The sequence below is a fragment of the Solea solea genome, chromosome 6 (assembly GCF_958295425.1).
Source record: "Solea solea chromosome 6, fSolSol10.1, whole genome shotgun sequence".
NCBI classification, from domain to species: Eukaryota; Metazoa; Chordata; class Actinopteri; order Pleuronectiformes; family Soleidae; genus Solea; species Solea solea.
In genome coordinates, this window is record NC_081139.1 from 990,747 (window position 1) to 1,009,032 (window position 18,286).

Below are 18,286 nucleotides of genomic sequence, written 5' to 3' on the forward strand. Positions count from 1 at the left end.
TGCAGTGGCCAGCTTTGTAGCTTCACAGCAAGAAGGTCACTGGTTCGGATCCTTCTTGAACCAGAGGGATCTCCAGCTTCCACTCTGGCATTGGGGATTGGGTAAATGGGATATTCTAAAACTGAGGTGTCAAACTTGCGGCCCGTGGGCCACATGTGGCTGCCCAATTGATTTTATGTGGTCCACCACTTACTGTAAAATTATAAGTTATTTCTGTCTGTTTTTTTTTGGTTATTTATAGATGAATTCATTATAATTTTAACCTCATACCATCCACCCCCTACTGAAGTTTTTTTTAACCCTTGTTTAATTCCCTTGACCATCTGACCAGACTAGATGCTCATTGGCCCCAAGGTCACTTGTAGTCCCGCCCCCTCTCTTGCAGTTTGCAGATGGACACTATTCTATATCTAAACTGTCTGAACTGTCTCGTTAAATCCATTTATTTCACTTTACTCAGCTTCCCCCAAAACCCCTTTAAACCTGTGTAGACTTTGATGCAGTATCAGGTCCACATGTAAGAACATGTTTTGGAAGAAAGTAAAAAAAATAAAACAGCATGAATTCTGAGATCAGAATTCATGCTTTTCATACAGGTGATAAATCGCTGATTGGATTTTTAAAAGTCGGAAAAAACCCACAAGCAACAAGCAAATGTGAAGCTTTATAATCCAGTTTAATCTCAATCAGGCACCGCCCTCTCTCCTCCTCCAGTCGTTTGAAATCATCCTGATAGTGGAGTCTGGGCTCTGTCTCCGTCTGTCTGTCTCTCTGTCTGTCTGTCCGTCTGTCTGTCTGTCTGTCCCTCTGAACTGTGCTCCCGCTGCTGCTGCTGCTGCTGCGCCACAAGTCAGAAGAACCGCTTCCCATCAACACGCACACAGGTTGCGGACATGGACTGATGAGCGCACGGATCCAACAGCAGAGGTAAGGAAACAAAAATGATCTTTATTTTTATTAAAGGAAAAACAGACGCTTTGTAATCGGAACATTATATATATAATATTATGTAAACACAATATAATATTATAATATTATTATATATATGTATTCTAATGATGTTTGCGCATCAGTTGAGACGCACAGTGTTTCACAAATTCAACAAACCGGTGCAGCACCAACTTTAACAGCCAATTAACACGCAATTAACGCTGTTATTTTAATGAACGTTCACTCCTGACGTGCGTCAACTTTTACGCAGCGTATTCCAAACTGCGCCGCTGTGCACATGTAGCGTCAACATTCAACTCTCTGCACTTTTCGTCCGTGTGAACACGGTTTACAGAGGATCCGTTTACAGTTCCGGTATGCAGCCAGCTGTGCAGCCAGCTGTGCAGCGCTGTTTTGTCATTCACGAGCCCCGCGAAATATGGATCTGCGCAGAGGAGCCAGTGTGTGTGAGTTGTTGTGTGGGAGAAGGTGCCTGACACAGTTACAGCCTCTGAGGCGGCGTGTTTTTCTCCCACGCTCCCGAGGGAACCGCAGTCCGCTGGAAACATCCACGCGCTCAGCATCAAAGTGCGCTCGTCTTCTCTCCGTGTGTGTGTGTGTGTGTGTGCGCGTGCCAGCAGCCTCGAGGACAAACATGTCTTAAAATATCTTTTACGTGTCCTGATTTGTTTTTTTTTTAAACTAAACTATATTGTAATTTATTTGAGAGTGAATATTATCACTTGTTAAAGAGACAGTTTACAATTTGGGTAAAAATGTGTGATTTTGTGACTGTGATTTGACATTTATGACATATTTTATAAACTACACTCAGTTAAATAATCCACCGTTATAGATTTAAATACCCTACTCTAATGCAGAGGTCTCAAACTTGTGGCCAATATCAAGTTAAAATGTCCTTTTTTGATATTTATAGATTCATTTTACATCATAAAGCATCATAAACAAACACTTTTATTTTGAAATTCTGCAAAATACTGCCACGAATATTGTATTTGCAATGATTCATGATTTGAATATCGTGATATCGTCTTAATCTCATATTAGACACTTTTCCAAACAAACAGTTTCTAACATGTATTACTTTGGCATGGAAATGAGAGCATCAAGAATTTGAAAATTGATGTTATGGGCTTTGTGATTTGCTGCAATTTTGATTTAAAAATGAACAGGTACTGAAGTCAGGATGATACATACACTCACTTTATTAGGTACACCAGGTCAACTACAAGATCAAGACGAGCTGAAACTGAGCATTAGAATGAGCAGGAAAGCTGATTTAAGTGAGTGTGAGTGTGGTGTGAGTGTTTCAGAAACAGCTCATCTACTGGGCTTTTTATACACAACCATGTCTCGTGTTTACGCCCAGTGTCAGCTGTCTGAGAGGAAATGCATCGCTGATGTCAGAGGTCAGAGGAGAATGACCAAACTGCTCTGAGATGAGAGTAAAAAGGCAACAAGAACTCATGATAAAAGCCCCTGTCACAGCCAGTGTATGAAGGAAAATGTTCATGAGAAGAATGAACGTAATGTTGAACGTTAAAGCAGATGTGTACCTAATAAAGTGGCCAGTGAGTGCACAGTTGAATACAGAGTGGAGTTGAGCTGAGTCGTGGAAAAGCGTCATTAGAAACACATTTACACGTTGTTTTGATGTAAATGGGGAAGCAGAGAAAACATGTTTATCTCTGTAAATAAGCAAAGAGACAATAACATTTCAATTGTTCACTATATTTGGATTAGTGTCGGTGTGGTTTATTACGCTTTCATCCTTTTATATAAACTAATATAACCACATTATCTGATCTGACACATTATAACATGGCTCTGCACACGATGATGAGAAAATTCTTCAGTGTCTATGAAGAGGACTGACTGCGGTTACATGCTTCTTCTTCTTCTTCTTCTTCTTCTTCTTCTTCTTCTTCTTCTTCTTCTTCTTCCTGCTGCTGCCAGTTACGAGTCGCCAGCATATTATTTCTTATGTGCATTCTTCATTTTACCTCCTGACCGTCTCCATCATTTCTCTGGGATTGGAATCAGCAGTGGCTGCGTGGATATAGTGGAATATTAGGCAATTTGGCGATTAGTGTCTTACCCGGGGACACACAGAGGGACGCTGCAGTATGTTTGGACTGAACAAAGCTGCCTGTCTGTCTCACAGCGTGGAAAACAACTGAACATGTGAGACAGTTCTCTTGTCTCCATGAACACTGTCTGCCAACACACACACACACACACACTCACTGCGTCAGTGCAGTCCCATTTAGTTGTTTTCACTCGTACTCGATATCAAAGGCCATGGTTCACAAACTGTGGTACGTGTACCACCGGTGGTTCTATGAGACATGTGATTCCTGCCCGTCTGTTTTTAATTATTCTGCCTAAACTGTTGGAGTCAAATTTAATTCACACTTTATCTGCGGTAAATTTGACTTAATTATCAGATATGAATGTTTCTCTCAGTCTTGTATGATTGAAAGAGTCAAGCATCGTAATGGTTTAGTCTATTGCTGATAATAGAGCCACTGATTCTTTTTTTTGTATTTTCATTATGATCCTAACGTCATGTAAACGTTAGTCTGATTGAAATGGAGCTAATCTTAGTCTAATCTAACGTATACCAGGATGATACGATTCATAGACAGATTACTCAGATTACTTATTGTATACGCTTAGTCGGACTGGAGTTGGACCAGGTACGAAACAAAGAGAACCGCTGCACGATCCATCTCGCTGTTCACTGTCTGTCTGTCTGTCTGTCTGTCCAGTGTTTGTGTGTCTGTGTCTTCAATATGCACTAGTTCATAGAGCGATACAGCGCCTCCCACGGAGGCGGAGTCAGACATACACGGCCAATAAATCAATCAATTTTCTCTTTATGAGCTCTGCAAGTTGTGCGATTAAACTGTGCATGTGTACACTGACCTTGTAAGGACCAGTAGTCCTCATGGAGACCAAAACCTGGTCCCAATGAGGCAGAACTTCATTTCTGAGGGACTGATTAAGTTTATAAAGATATGAAGATTTATAAAGATTTAAATTTTGGTGGTTCGATGAAGTTAGGTTAGGGATCAGGCTTTGTTTAGGCTGAACACATGAATGGAAGACAATGCAGTGTCCTTAGAATAATATCTGTGCAAACCTGTGTGTGTGTGTGTGTGTGTGTGTGTGTGTGTGAGAGAGAGCTGGTAGCAACACACACACACACACACAGATTAATTGACTGCTAACTGCCTCCTTCTGCAGTTAAGTAACCTAATTGATTTTTTTTTACCAAGTGGCTTTGTGTTCAGCATCTCTCTCTGTCTCTCTCTCTCTGTCTCTCTCTCTCTCTCTGTCTCTCTGTCTCTCTGTCTCTCTCTCTCTCTCTGTCTCTCTCTCTCTGTCTCTCTCTCTCTCTCTGTCTCTCTGTCTCTCTGTCTCTCTCTCTTCCTTTCATCCTTCTCTTTATTTCTCTCTGTTTTCAGTAGTCGGTTATATCAGGTCCATATTTCTTCTGGGCAATAAATAATTCAGGTAACAGGACAACACAGTGTGCTTTGCTCAAACTTGAATTACTCGTCTACCATCTGGAACGTCGGGGCTAAATAATAGATACGTCCCTCAATACCGGGGTAAATACTAGTCGCTGACCAAAATGGCATTCAACGTTCTGTATGTCGGAGTTTGTAATCTCTCAGATTTGTCTTTAGCCTGGAACAAAAGATAAGATGAATACATTAAAGATGAGTCTCCTGAAGAAAGTCGTCAAAACAAAGCCGAGAAAATATTCATTCAGTGAAAGTGAGGATTGTCTTATTAAAGACCTTTTACTTCCACGGTAGACAGAAGTCGTGTAAAGTGTAAAGACAATAAAACAGCGAGCGCAGGCTGTGAATGCTGGTGACAAACAATCACAATCTGTGGAGTTAAATAACAAAAAACATGGATTTAAAGGGATAGTTCTAGTTGTACAACATAAGAATACGTTGCTCACTCTGCCACACCAAAGCCCATAGAGAAACTCACATGGTTACAGTAGCTTTTGAAATGAATGAGTTTTTAAACACAGAAATCACCAAATAAGACGAATGAATGTACTGATGTGTGGATCAACAACTGCTGTGTGCTGTGATGTAAAAGGACTGATTTCCTCTGTGGACTTTGGTGAAGGCGAGACATCGGTTTAAATAAAGCGAGACAAACTTCATTCTCCAGATGGAAAATAGAATATCTTTTCTTCTTCTTCATTTATGGCATAAGTATGTGGCAGCGTGACGGCAGTTGTTTGGAAGGGTTTTCATGACAATCTCATTTTCCTTTCTCCTTTTGAAGTCGTAGTGTAAAAGTCAATGTCTCATTGAGTTTATAATATTTCTATGGAGCTTCAAGGTCGGACAACATTTGGCAACCATGATAGTTACAGTTGTCTCTCTTACTGAGGTTTTTGGGGAGTTTTCCAATATACATGGAGATGAAGGAAAAATATAATTCTGTATCCAAGGTTTTCCAAATGAATTGATCAACTTCTTTCCAGAAGGGTTTCAAATTGGGACGCTCCACACCCCCCTCCTGAAAGACAACTGTGAAACAACAAACTGTGAAACAACAACAGAGCATTTACAGAAAAGAATGAAAAGGAAAATGTTGGTGTTGATGTAATCTTCAGCCACAACTGAATGTACAGTATATTTATACACAGTATCATTTACTTTTTTAATAAGTTACAGAAATGGGAGTCAAGACAGTGAGTCAAGATTATCATACAACTCTAACTCTGGCATTCTCTCTGATACTGAGCCATTTGTTTACATGTGTTATTTCCGCTGCACATGATGATACATGTGTTGAAAAGTGTTGTGTAGAAGGACGTCGTGTTTACAGTCGCAGGTCAGAGACTTAGCGTGTTAAGAGCAGACGGCCGGCAGGGAGGCACATTTCTGCATCCGACCGTTTCCTTTACTTTACTTTACAGAAACATTTCCCTTTACATCGTGTTCACCTGCAGCTTCAGGACCACTTAGTCTCAGTGGGAGTCCCGTTGACTGCCCGAGTGCATACATGTGCATACATGTGCATACATATGGATGCGTGAGTCTGGCTGTGCTGAAGACGAGCAGTGGCCTCCCAGAGTTTTCCTGTGACATGATATTTCGTCTGAACAGAGAGCGCTCAGATCACAGCGTGATGTCTCTGCAGGGAGCCCAAGTGCACTCACACACACACACACTCACACACACACACACACACACACACACACACACTCGTGTGCTGGTGTGTGTTCGTTGTATGGAGGGTACGCCCCATAGAGTCAGTGGTACTACTTCCATACATGCTCTGTGTTCCTGTTATTGTCGTGTCTCACCCCCTCACAGCAGACAAGACTCTCTTGAAAGCTGTTGAGTCTATTCTTGTGTCTCGCTTTGTCTTTAGTAACGTTGTGTCTCTGCTGAACTTTGTCTTCACAAGTGACTGAAGCTGCCGTTCTTTCTTTTTCTTTTTTTTTGGCACAGAAGGAGGAAATACCTTTTTAGCAGATGTTATTGACTAAAAGTTATTTTGTTTTTATTTAACCAGGAGATTAAAATTCTCTGTTTTCGCCAGACAGGCAGCAGAACATACAAGTCAGGGCACGGATTGTCTTTTTCTAGCATACAACATACTCGATACAGTGAAATATCACAATATTATTTCTTTTTTACTTACTTTACTTTTGAGATGCGTGTGAGTATATCGCAATATAGGATTTTGTATTTTGCAGTATCATGATTACATCATATCGTGACTTAAATATTGTGATATATCATATCATGATTTCAAAATTGTGACTACAATATTGTGATAGTATTGTTTTGTGACTTAAATATCATGATATCGTGATTATATCGTATCGGGACATAAATATCGTGATTATATCGTACCGTGACTTAAACATTGGGATTACATCGTATCGTGTAAAGATCAATAAAAACATTTCATATTCAAAAATGACTCTTAACAATAATCCATTAAGTTTAAGACGATGACTGTTTTTTAACAGCCACCTGAAGGTAAAATAAATATGATGATCAAACGTCTTCTCTTTTTTTCTCCCGTCCTGCCTCCACAGTGACATCACATGACAGCGACATCACATGACAGCGACATCACATGACAGCGACATCACATGACAGCAGCGCGCGTCACAAACTTCATCCTCTGCTCACCAGCTCCTCTCGGCTGAGTTGACAGTCTGATTAGATTTTCTGGCTTCCTGCTGCATAACTTTGCATAATGATGAAGAGAAAAAGATTTTCTTTTCAAACTGCTCTGATTCTCCGTGCTGCTTTTAAGATGTGGAGTTCATATGGACCGTGAGGACAAATGTGTGGTTGTGTTTTTGGATGAGAAATAAAAATAAGGTTAATGTTAGCAGGAGCATTTTAGCAGCGTGGTTCAAGGTCAGGGACGCTGACGCTGACACAGCACACACACACTCAGAGAGCACACACACACTCAGAGAGCGAAAGCTATGGAGAATAAGACCCGCTTTTGTACTGACGAAGAGATGAGAACCACAACACGAAACATCTCGCCGTTTGCTGTTTTGTTATTCTGTGACGTAAAGGTCAACAGGAAACTCTAGCTTATAGAGGGATACAGCGCCACCTACAGACAAGTTGTCCGATTGCCTGTCTTAGTCAGACTACGGCCTTAGCTTGATTAATCTGTGCATGTAAACGTGCTGACTGAGAGCACAAATACATGTGACTTACATAGCATTAAATACTATTAAATACTTTAATATTTTATATAAGTCACTTAGAAAATGTTAAAATGTAACAATTTGAAAGCCACGGTTTGCAGGAAAGAGCAGACTTCTAATACACATTCATGACCTTTTCTTTTACACTCCTGTCTCCTCCCTCTGTATCATTTTGACAACCTGTTACATCAGCTCGTCTGGTAGGAATAGCAAGATTATCCTGGCTGCCATTCATTTTTTTCAGCTGTTCAATTATACATGCTACACAGTCTCCTGTCACACGTGTTCTGGCTCTCAGAGGAGAACCTGTTGTAGAGAACCACTTAGATCTCTGTGGAAAACCACGTGTCTTTAGATCTAGAACTCTGTCACTCTGAGAATTCACTCGCTCCTGCTGAACCTTTGATAAAATGTGAGTTCATTTTATAATCAGACCGGTCTGTAGTGTGCAGGTAGGGGCTGTTTTGTGCGGTAATTAAATGTTCTCCTGAAATGTCCATTAAACCTGCATTGATTTCATGCAATTACTTTCTACAACCCCCAGAGAGGTGGCCTAAATTGTTGCATTTAATTCTGGTTGTTTAGCAGAAACAAACGTTGATCAGCAAAACAGAGAAGAAGGAGAAGGAAAAACACGGCAGGGAAAATATCCTTCACTGAATGTAGGCAGATTGACTTTGACCAGCAATTACATACATTTATTAACAAGCAAAAAAAAGAATGTGAATGATGTGAAATTTACATCAAAACGTGGTGAAGGTGGTGACTCACTGAACACATGACGTGAAAAGAGATAAAGATAAAGGGACAAAGTCAAATAAGCAGCAGCAAATACATGAATAAGTGAACTAAATGAAGTCGACAGTACTTGCATTGAAATGTATTTCAATAATAAGAGTGTAGTTTTTAGGGAGTGTGAGTTTGTCAGGTATCGTTTCTCATACCTGATGTGTAGTTTTATTGTGAAGGGTAGACCGGAAGTGGCACGGTTGTTGTTGCCGGGAAGAAGGGTTGTTTTACATGTAAAAATAAAAGGAAGTGGAATAAAAGTGAGTCGCTGTTGGCGTCAACACCGGCTGTTGGTGTCCTTGGATTGTTTATTTACGTGCCCAGTATAGACGCCCTCATCTCGGTTACACAGTGTATTGTTTTAAGGCATTTGTCATAATGATAGCAGTTCTGCAGAGGAATAAAATACAAGTGACTCAGAATGTGCACCATCTGTGTGTGTGTGTGTGGCCAACAGAAAATACAGTGCAGAAGGCTTTCGTTGAATCACCACTGACGGGCTTACCCACGTCTTTTTAACTTCCCATAAATTCTCTCTTCTTTTTTGCAGGTTTATCCATTGTAGTTTAATTTGGATGAATGTGTGCGTTTACGTACAGTTCACTGATCGTGTGTCATCATCACACTGTGATTGGATGATGACAGGTGTGGTGATCGTTGTTGTATCATCATCAGCGTAGCAGTCAATAAACGGGACAACATACGCCCAATAGGCCCAATATACGGGACGTCCCGGCTAATACGGGACAGTTGGTAACCCGAGTAGATAGCAACACTTAGCAACACACTTAGCAACACACTTAAGCACCGCTAAATGCTAGCATGAGCATTAATTAGCTAAATTAGCTATTACTATGACATTGTCATGGCGTTTGTTTGCAGCGCATTTAAAAACATGGAAAGATAAACTTCTCTGCAGTTTAAAAAAATACTTAAAAACCTGCGTTCATCCTCTTATTTTAATGTAAAAGTTCTTCGGGTTCCTTTTATTTGTGCGTTTCTAAGTCCAGGTTGCTTTTCTGAACAACTTCCCTGCTCTAAACACGTCACCTGTGTAGCCACCGTGTGTTTTTTTTCACACAGACAATCACAATCAGAGTCTTTTGGGACTAAATCAGTCCATTGGGGACGAGAGGGAACCAGGAAACCAGCAGCAGTTATTGAGAACAGTGATGTAAGACACTGGGAGTGGAAAAAAAGCTGCCACCTCTGCTCCCTGGGACATGTTGTTTACCAGCGCTGGTTACGGCTCGCCCCCTTCTTCTCTACTTCCACTTTCTGCCCTCTTGTCTTTGCTCTTTCCCAAGTCCAGCTGCTGCTGCTGCTGCTGCTGCTGCTGCTGCTGCTGCTGCTGCTTCTGCTTCTGCTGCTGCTGCTGCTGGCAATCAGGCAGTCGACTCATCACGACTGGACCAGCTGCAATAATGTTCAACCAGAGTCAGACAGAGTGGCTGCGTGGTCGAGTCATTATTCATCAGTCATTGACAACGTTAAAACAGTGATAAACAGTGTAGAAAACACCTGTAAAAGTCCTGCAGAAGTCTGCAGACATCAGGAAAAGTCTTGTTTATTTTCAGTTTCTTCCATTTGTTGTCCAGTTGTGATTATGTTACAGTTCAACTGTTCTGTTGAGGGTTTCTAACCAATATTAGATTAAATACATTAAGTTCATCACACACTAAGGGGATTTTGTAACCTAGTACTCGATGCAACTGTTTTCTCGCCGTTTCCAAAATGCAGTAATCTCTTAAAGATAAGTGATAAGTAATCTTCTTTTTAACCGTTTACTTTTCTTACTTATCTTTGGTTTAACTCCAAATTCATGAATTTTATATAATAATGGAAGTGGTTGTCTTTGCTGTTTTACGTCCTAGACATTAGTATTGGTCTCTTTTCATTTGCTATGATTGGGATCACATCGTTCACCTGGATTGTGCTTTTCCTTCATTCCTTTCTGCTTTTACAGATTTAACCAGAGCCACAAAAACAGCTGCATCAGCTGCATTTTACAGTGTTGGTTCTCAAACTCAAATGACCTGGTGGGTAACGGATTGTCTATAGTCCTATTTCTCCTATTTATTCAAATTGATCATAAATAAAAGTATTTGTTTTGATAAAGAATGGTAAATAATTCACAGTAAAGAAAGAATATGATGCAAAATTAATGTGGGAAAAACTCAGAATTAACTCATTCTAACTTCAAGAGAGGCAGCAGATAAGCTGTTGTATTTTTAGAGGCGGGTAAAGCTGAATAATTAATCAAATTCACTGGGGCTGAACGATTTTGAACAAATGTCTAATTGCGTTAACTTAACAGGAATTGCGATATCAAAGGGAATGGTAATAATTATTCTCAAAACATATTTAAAATGATTACTGTGTGATATTTGTAACAAAGATGTTCTCTTCTGTCTGTAGAATAAGATGTTTAATAGATCAAGACAATAATTCATCGAAACTGACATGTTGACGCACATTTTGGCTTCATAACAAATATCGCGCCTCCTGCAGTTTGAAAATTGCCAGATTGTGATTATGATACAATTTCAATTGACAGTTCAACCCTAACTCCCCGGGACTCTCCTGTGTGTCCTAACCCAGTCTTTGGGAATCAGTTGGATTTCCTGCTCCCTCAAAGAGAGGGCGCCCTCGAGCCACACTTCCCATCACAAGTGGAATAATATCCAATATAAAATCTGTCATACAGTGTAATTGACATTGTTTTATGGCTGCATGCACTTTTCCTTCTGTGGAAATATAATATATAATATAATATAACGCGCTGTCACTTCCACGTTTCCTTTGGAATTGAAAGGTGTTTTAACTCCACTTCCTACACATGCTGTCACCGGTGTCACCAAAGAGCTCCACATTACACACTTCTACACTACAGCACCTGGCCCTTCATTAATCTCTACCTTGTAGTGTGGTTGCCATGGAAACAGGTGTGTGTGGGGGGGGGGGGGGGGGGGGAATGACTCCCATCACTCCACTGAGTTGTGCAGAGGTTGTTGATAGTTTGACGCCGTTGATGAGTTGTGCTGTTCGGTTCCTGAACCCATGACTCGTTCGTTTTTGATGCAGAGATTTCCACGGCCTGATGAGTTCGGGGGGGCGGGGGGGTGGAGCTGTGACTTTAATCATTCGATTGATTTCCCACCGGTGCAATCAGTAGGCGCCCTCTAATCAATGCAGAGCTAACTGTGTTTTACAGCCTGCCTTTAATCTTGCGGTCGTCTCTGAAACAGTGTTTTGTGTAACAGCAGATGGATCCATGTAAGTGTGATTGGCTCCATGTCGAGTAGTTTGTTTTGTTCCGTATTATGTCATAAGGAAAGGGTAAAGGTGACATCTTCACTTCTGAGCCTCTGAGAATGATTGAAGGATCATCATTATCATCAGGGTCATTTAGGCTGTTTGAGGTGTAGTTGTCAGTGGGTGGAGTAGTGGCAAGGACTGTTGCCTCACAGCAAGAGGGTCAGACGGGGCATTTCCGAGTTGGCATGTTCTCTCTGGGTTCTCCTGTTTCCTCCACAGTCCAAAATAAAGGACAAACCCTCTAAAGTGCCCGTAGTTTAGAATGATTGTTATTCTCTGTCATGTGTCACAACAGCCCTGCGAATGAAGCCGATGAATGAATGAGGTGTGGCTGTGTTAGGTATAGAAACACTGACTGCCTGGCACATGGACGCTTGATTTCTCTGAAAACTAATACAGTTGTTGTGTATCTGCTCCTGGTCTCTCTCTCTCTTCTGTCTCTACCTCCTCTCCCTCTTGTCCTTTCTCTCCCCCCTTTCTGTCCCCCACCTCTCTGCTGTCCCCCATTTTCCTTTCACCCCAACCGGTCGAGGCAGATGACTGCACACCTCTGAGCCTGGTTCTGTCGGAGATTTCTTCCTGTTAAGAGGGAGTTTTTTCTCTATGTTCAGTGCCTTGAGATAATGTATGTTATGATTTGGCACTATATAAATAAAATTGAATTGAATTGAATTAATCCTCCTTAAGTCTACAATAACTTTACATTTTGTAAACAAACCAAACTCCATAGAGAAAATCGGTGATTTTACATCAGGCTACTCAGGAAGTATAGATCCACTGCCGCCTAATTAGTAAGTTCTCATGAGTTATTTTGTGACTTTGGTCATTTCAATTCTTTGTTCAGATTCCCCTCAGCGACACAGACTTACAAAACTAAGCAGTAGACGACCAGCAACGCCTGTGTCCCTGTGAAAAAAAAAAACACTGTTTTCTCAATGGACTTTGGTGCTGGAGAGTGAGCAGTTTACAAACTTCAGTTTCCAGCTGAAAATGACTGTGTAACGGTGAGATAAAGATATCATAGACTTGAGCAGTTTTTTGTGAAGTGTGATAAACCTTTAAAATGATTTAACTTTGAAATCTAAACAGATATCTGTTACGTTGCCATAGTAAAGTTAGACGACTGTAAAAAGGGTTAAGACGGGATAAATGCTCTTTAGAAGCTCGGTCAGTCAGGTCTGATAGTTTTGCTTGACAGAGCCTGTCTTTGGATGAAGGACACAGAATACAAATAACATTACGTTGTCAGTGTCCACAGAGAACAAACAGAGCAACAACAGCAACAAGCGCCTATTTAATAACCCCTCACTAACGATCCCATCACCTCATCAGCTGCCGATACAGATACTGGAGTGAATTAACTGAAACCCGACACCAGCACTCAATAAATATTGCCCCCTTAAATAAATCATGTGGCCCGCTCCAGCTGGCAGAGGCGAGATCGCGACCACTTTTGTGTAAGTTGCTGAACGTGTTGTTTTTTACTGATCCACTGAGAGAGCGGCTGACGGCATGTGGGTCTGATTACTGAGCGCCATTCCCCCGAGCCCCGGTGCCTCGGCAGCCTGTCGCTCCGACAGCTTGTGTGCAGGTCTCAGGCTGCGGCGGAGCCAGAATGTTATCAGGGATTCTGATAGACGACAGATTGGAGACTGGATTGATGCATAATGAAGCACCTGCTCAATCTGCAGATGCTGGGACACGACACACATGCATATGGAATAGATATGACAGACGGACGGACGGACGGATGGATGGATGGATGGATGGATAGATAGATAGATAGATAGATAGATAGATAGGTGGATAGATAGATAGATAGATAGATAGATAGATAGATAGATAGATAGATAGATAGATAGATAGGTGGATAGGTGGATAGGTGGATAGATAGATAGATAGATAGATAGATAGATAGATGGATAGGTGGATAGATAGATAGATAGATAGATAGATAGATAGATAGATAGATAGATAGGTGGATAGATAGATAGATAGATAGATAGATAGATAGATAGATAGATAGGTGGATAGATAGATAGATAGATAGATAGATAGATAGATAGATAGATAGATAGATAGATGGATAGGTGGATAGATAGATAGGTGGATAGATAGATAGATAGATAGATAGATAGATGATAGATAGATAGATAGATAGATAGATAGATAGATAGATAGATAGATGGATAGGTGGATAGATAGATAGATGGATAGGTGGATAGATAGATAGATAGATAGATAGATGGATAGATAGATAGATAGATAGATAGATAGATAGATAGATAGATAGATGGATAGATAGATGTGACATGCTCAGAGAGAGAATCCTGTATTTTCATTCTCTTCTCCTCAGCTCATTGCTCATCTGTCTGCTCTGTGTTCCTCTCTCTCCCCAGCGCTGCCATCAAGCTGTTACTCATCCCTGCATCATGGAGGTTCAGCCTGGTGCATCATGGGAGCTCATCAACGGCATGACAATACAAACAAATACAATATACAATATATAGGGACTGAGAGGTCGTCATGGAGACAAGCCCAGCCACCACTGACTGGGTCGGGACGGTGGGCAGCCTGGAGGGACTAGACCTCCAGGATCATGGAGGAGGAGGCTCGTCCGGCACTGTGGCGTCCTGGCACATGCCGTACTCGCTGGGCTTCCAGGTGTCACTCACAGCCTTCCTCATGCTGGAGCTGGTGCTGGGCTTCAGCAGCAACCTGACCGTGCTGGTCCTCTACTGCTCTCAGTCCAACTTGGTGGACTCTGTGAGCAACATGGTAACGGTCAACCTGCACGTGCTGGACGTGGTGGTGTGCGCGCTGTGTCTGCCCTTCACGCTGGTCATCGTGCTGCTGCCTCCGGGACCAAACCTGGCCCTGCTCTGCTGCTTCCACGAAGCCTGCGTCACCTTTGCCAGCATCGCCACAGCCATCAACATCCTGGTCATCACCTTGGACCGGTATGACATCTCGGTGCGGCCGGCAAACCGGCTGCTGACCACACGCAGAGCGGCGCTGCTCCTGGCCGCTGTTTGGATCACCTCAATTGCTGTGTTTTTCATCCCATTCTTGGAGTTGGAGTGGTACGAGGGGGAGGGACCAGAGGAGAAAGGGCCGGTGACCCCGCTGTCTTTGTCCTCCTCACATGGCCTCAGTGCCACAGTGGTGCCAGCGGCGTGGCGTAACCGGACACTGCTGTGTCTTGGCGGGCAGGGCTATCACACAAGCCTGAGTATGTATTACCATCTCGTCCTGCAGGTGCCCATCTTCTTTACCACCGTGGCAGTCATGCTCTTCACCTACTCCAGAATCCTGAGGGCTTTAAACATCCGAATCGGCTCGCACATGAAGAAGAGCCAGCGGTTCCGCGGCTCGTCCTGCAGCGGGCGCCACAAGAGACAGAAAAAGAAGAAGACGGCGGGGCTCAGAGTGATCGATGGTGGCGAGGGAGCAGGGGAGCAGAACAACATGGATGGTACAAAAGAGCTGAGCCACCCTCCCCTCATTCCCTCCCCCTCACCGACGCCCACAGCTACCTCCCCTCCTGCCCTCTCTTCATCAGCACCGCTGGTCATCTCTGCCGCCACGCCCATGCCGCCCTCCATGGGTGTTCAGGCCTCTGTGTCGGCCATCATTGCCCTGAGGAGGGCAGTGCGGCGACACCGGGATCGACGCGAGCGTCAGAGGCGGGTCTTCAAGATGTCCCTCATCATCATCACCACCTTCCTGGCTTGTTGGGCTCCCCTCTCTGTGACCAACGTGCTCATTCTCGGCATTGGCCCCAACGACACCCTGATCAGCCTGCGCCTCTGGTTTCTCGCTCTAGCTTATGGCACCACGGTCTCACACCCTCTGCTCTACGCCTTCACGCGACAGAAGCTGCGGCGCGCCCTCCGTGCCAAGGTTAAGAAGAGGGTGGTGTCCCTACTCCAAGTCGACCCCTCACCAGGGGGCACTGTCATACACAACTCCTGGGTGGAGAACAGAAAAAACAGCCGGCAGGTGCGGCTGGAAGCCAGCGATGGCACTGACCGTTGCCAGGCAGAGGCCCTGTGAGACTTGACTCCATTTCCTACTGTAACTTGTTTCATTAAGAAACTCGCTGGTGCGTGAAACTGTTGTACGAAATGTGAAAAACACATTTCTACCTCTGGGAGATGTTCTAATAATTGAAGCACCAGCAGCAGGCCCATGTTAAACACCTCGGCTATCGCCTCAGGCAGCTGTTGCTGTGGTCACAGTTGCGTGCCGAGTCTTTGGCGCTGAGGCAAACCATTCAACAACAAACACACAAGTGTATATAGTTTGGTCAAGTCCTGAAGTCTGTTTACATTTGGAGCCGTGTCAGAGCGGCCGCTTACATAACTGCTCCAGAGAACATGCTTCAGCAGCGGATGATCGGATCTGCCTCGCGCTCAAAGGCAGCTCGCAAAAAATGTCGACCCACTTCAGATACAGAAAAACTCTGTGAATGTACGTCTCTGCCTTAACTCTGCGTGAAACAGCCACCGCCACTCGATCCACAGAGAGCAGGCGACGCTCACGTCTGAGTACGACTACAATGTGAATTTTATCACACAATCACATGTTAACAGTGTTTATATGAAAACTTTATAAACTTCTTGATATAAATGCAACTCTCTACTGATCCCAGATTTGTATCAAATGGTTCAATATCTTGTTTTTACAATCTTCAGTCGACAAAACACGCAAACTGTCACACTGTCCACAAGCCTTAAAGGCATAGTTCACGTTTCCTGAAGAGCAGTCATGTGATCTACAGAATAACCACTGACACGGACGCTCACTTTGAGCCACTTTACAAAAGTCTCACCTGATAAAATCTGTTTTTCCAAGTTTACAGTCACGTTGTAAAACCCTCACCCTCCTGCACCAAAGTCCATAGAGAAAATGAATGATTTTACATCACTGCACACAGGAGTTGATTGTCTACTTCTGCCTCCACCCGTAAGTTCAAATATGTTATTCTGTGACTCCGGTGTTTGAGATCCTTTATTCAGGTTCAGATAATTGACACAAACTTATCAAACGAGGCAGCGGTTGACTGAGTTCTCATGAGCTAAAAGTGTCGATTTTCTCTATGGGCTTTGGTGCAAGAGAGTGAGCAGTTTAAGAACTGGAGTCTTTCACTGGAAAAGTCTGTGTAATGGTGAAAAAAGTGGGATATAATATTAAATATTATAGACTGAAGTAGGTGTACATTTTAATAGATGGGTCTTTTGTTAAGTGGCTTTAAAAAAAGGAACTAAAGCAGCCATTTTCTTCAGCCTCAGCCAAGTCAGTGCTGTGACGATGGATCACCACGGTGCCACCACACTTCAAAAATGCTTCGCTAGTATTTATTGCAGATCTGTTGTGTATTTTCCGGCTCAGTTCTCAGTTCTCATTCCCTTTTAATTGAACATCCAAGTACATGATGTAAATATTAGTCAGATTTGATATTAACATAATGTGCAGTCTACCTGCTCTGTTTGTGATTATACACTGACTTTTTAAGAAAAAATGTTATTAGAAGCTAAGAGTGTTTGGCTGTCGCTGGCTTGTGTCTGTCAGCTCCCAGACGCCATTTTGCCTCCTCATGGGGCGACTCAGCCTTAGTGTAGCGGCGAGAGGGAGGGAGAGGGAGAGGGAGAGGGAGAGGAAGAGGGAGAGGGCACTGACAGGTTGGTGAGATGATTAGAAGGTCTATATCGTGTTTGCTGTTGACCTCGTACATTTGTGTGTGTGTGTTCACTGCTGTAATGTTGCACACACACACACACACACACACACTCACACACTCTGGGGCTCAGTTGAGAGGCCATGTGATTCGTTTCACACTCTTAATGCAATCCTGAATGTAAAACACATGACCCACATGCACACACACACTTGTAAGGACCCACTTTTGGACAGTCTAAACTTCGGGGTATCCAAACTTTTTTTTTTTATGACATTCATGACGCCCCTGGCCGTAAATAATACATTATAAAACAGATTTTGTACTCATTTGAAGGGCCGTGATTGGACTTTGGACATGCCTGGTCTAAACAAATCCCCAACTTTAATCATAACCAGTTAATCCCTAACCTTAACCTTAACCTTAACCTAATCACATTTTAAATCCTGACCCTAAACTAACCTCAGGTCCTCAGAAATGAGCTTCTGCCTCATTTAGATCCAGGTTTAAGGTTCTCATGATCAGTTTTTATGCCAGAAAATGTCCTAAAAAGGTAACAAATCCAAGTACACACACACACACACACGTAAATGTAATACTGTATGGACACCAACGATATGCTATCTTTACGAGTTCTGTCATGGTGTTTTGTTTTTATGTGAATGTATCACCATGAAAAGATGAATTCTATTAATAAATATGAATTATTGAGGTCTACATTTGCTGCTTTATTTTCTGAGTCCATGCACACTGAGAACAGAACTAACGGTTGAGTTATTGTTCTGAAAAAAAGTCAAAGGTCAAAAAGCCTGGTGAACCCA

At 42.7% G+C, this 18,286-nt stretch overlaps 1 protein-coding gene across 1 annotated transcript; it reads left to right on the plus strand.

The window, feature by feature from the left end:
* Positions 1-624: 624 nt before the first annotated feature.
* LOC131460292 (G-protein coupled receptor 22-like) lies at positions 625-16,635 on the plus strand. Its single transcript, XM_058630629.1, has 2 exons — positions 625-927; positions 14,185-16,635. The coding sequence occupies exon 2, from the start codon at positions 14,312-14,314 to the stop codon at positions 15,839-15,841; it is 1,530 nt and encodes a 509-aa protein (XP_058486612.1). The 5' UTR covers positions 625-927; positions 14,185-14,311; the 3' UTR covers positions 15,842-16,635.
* The last annotated feature ends 1,651 nt before the right edge of the window (positions 16,636-18,286 follow it).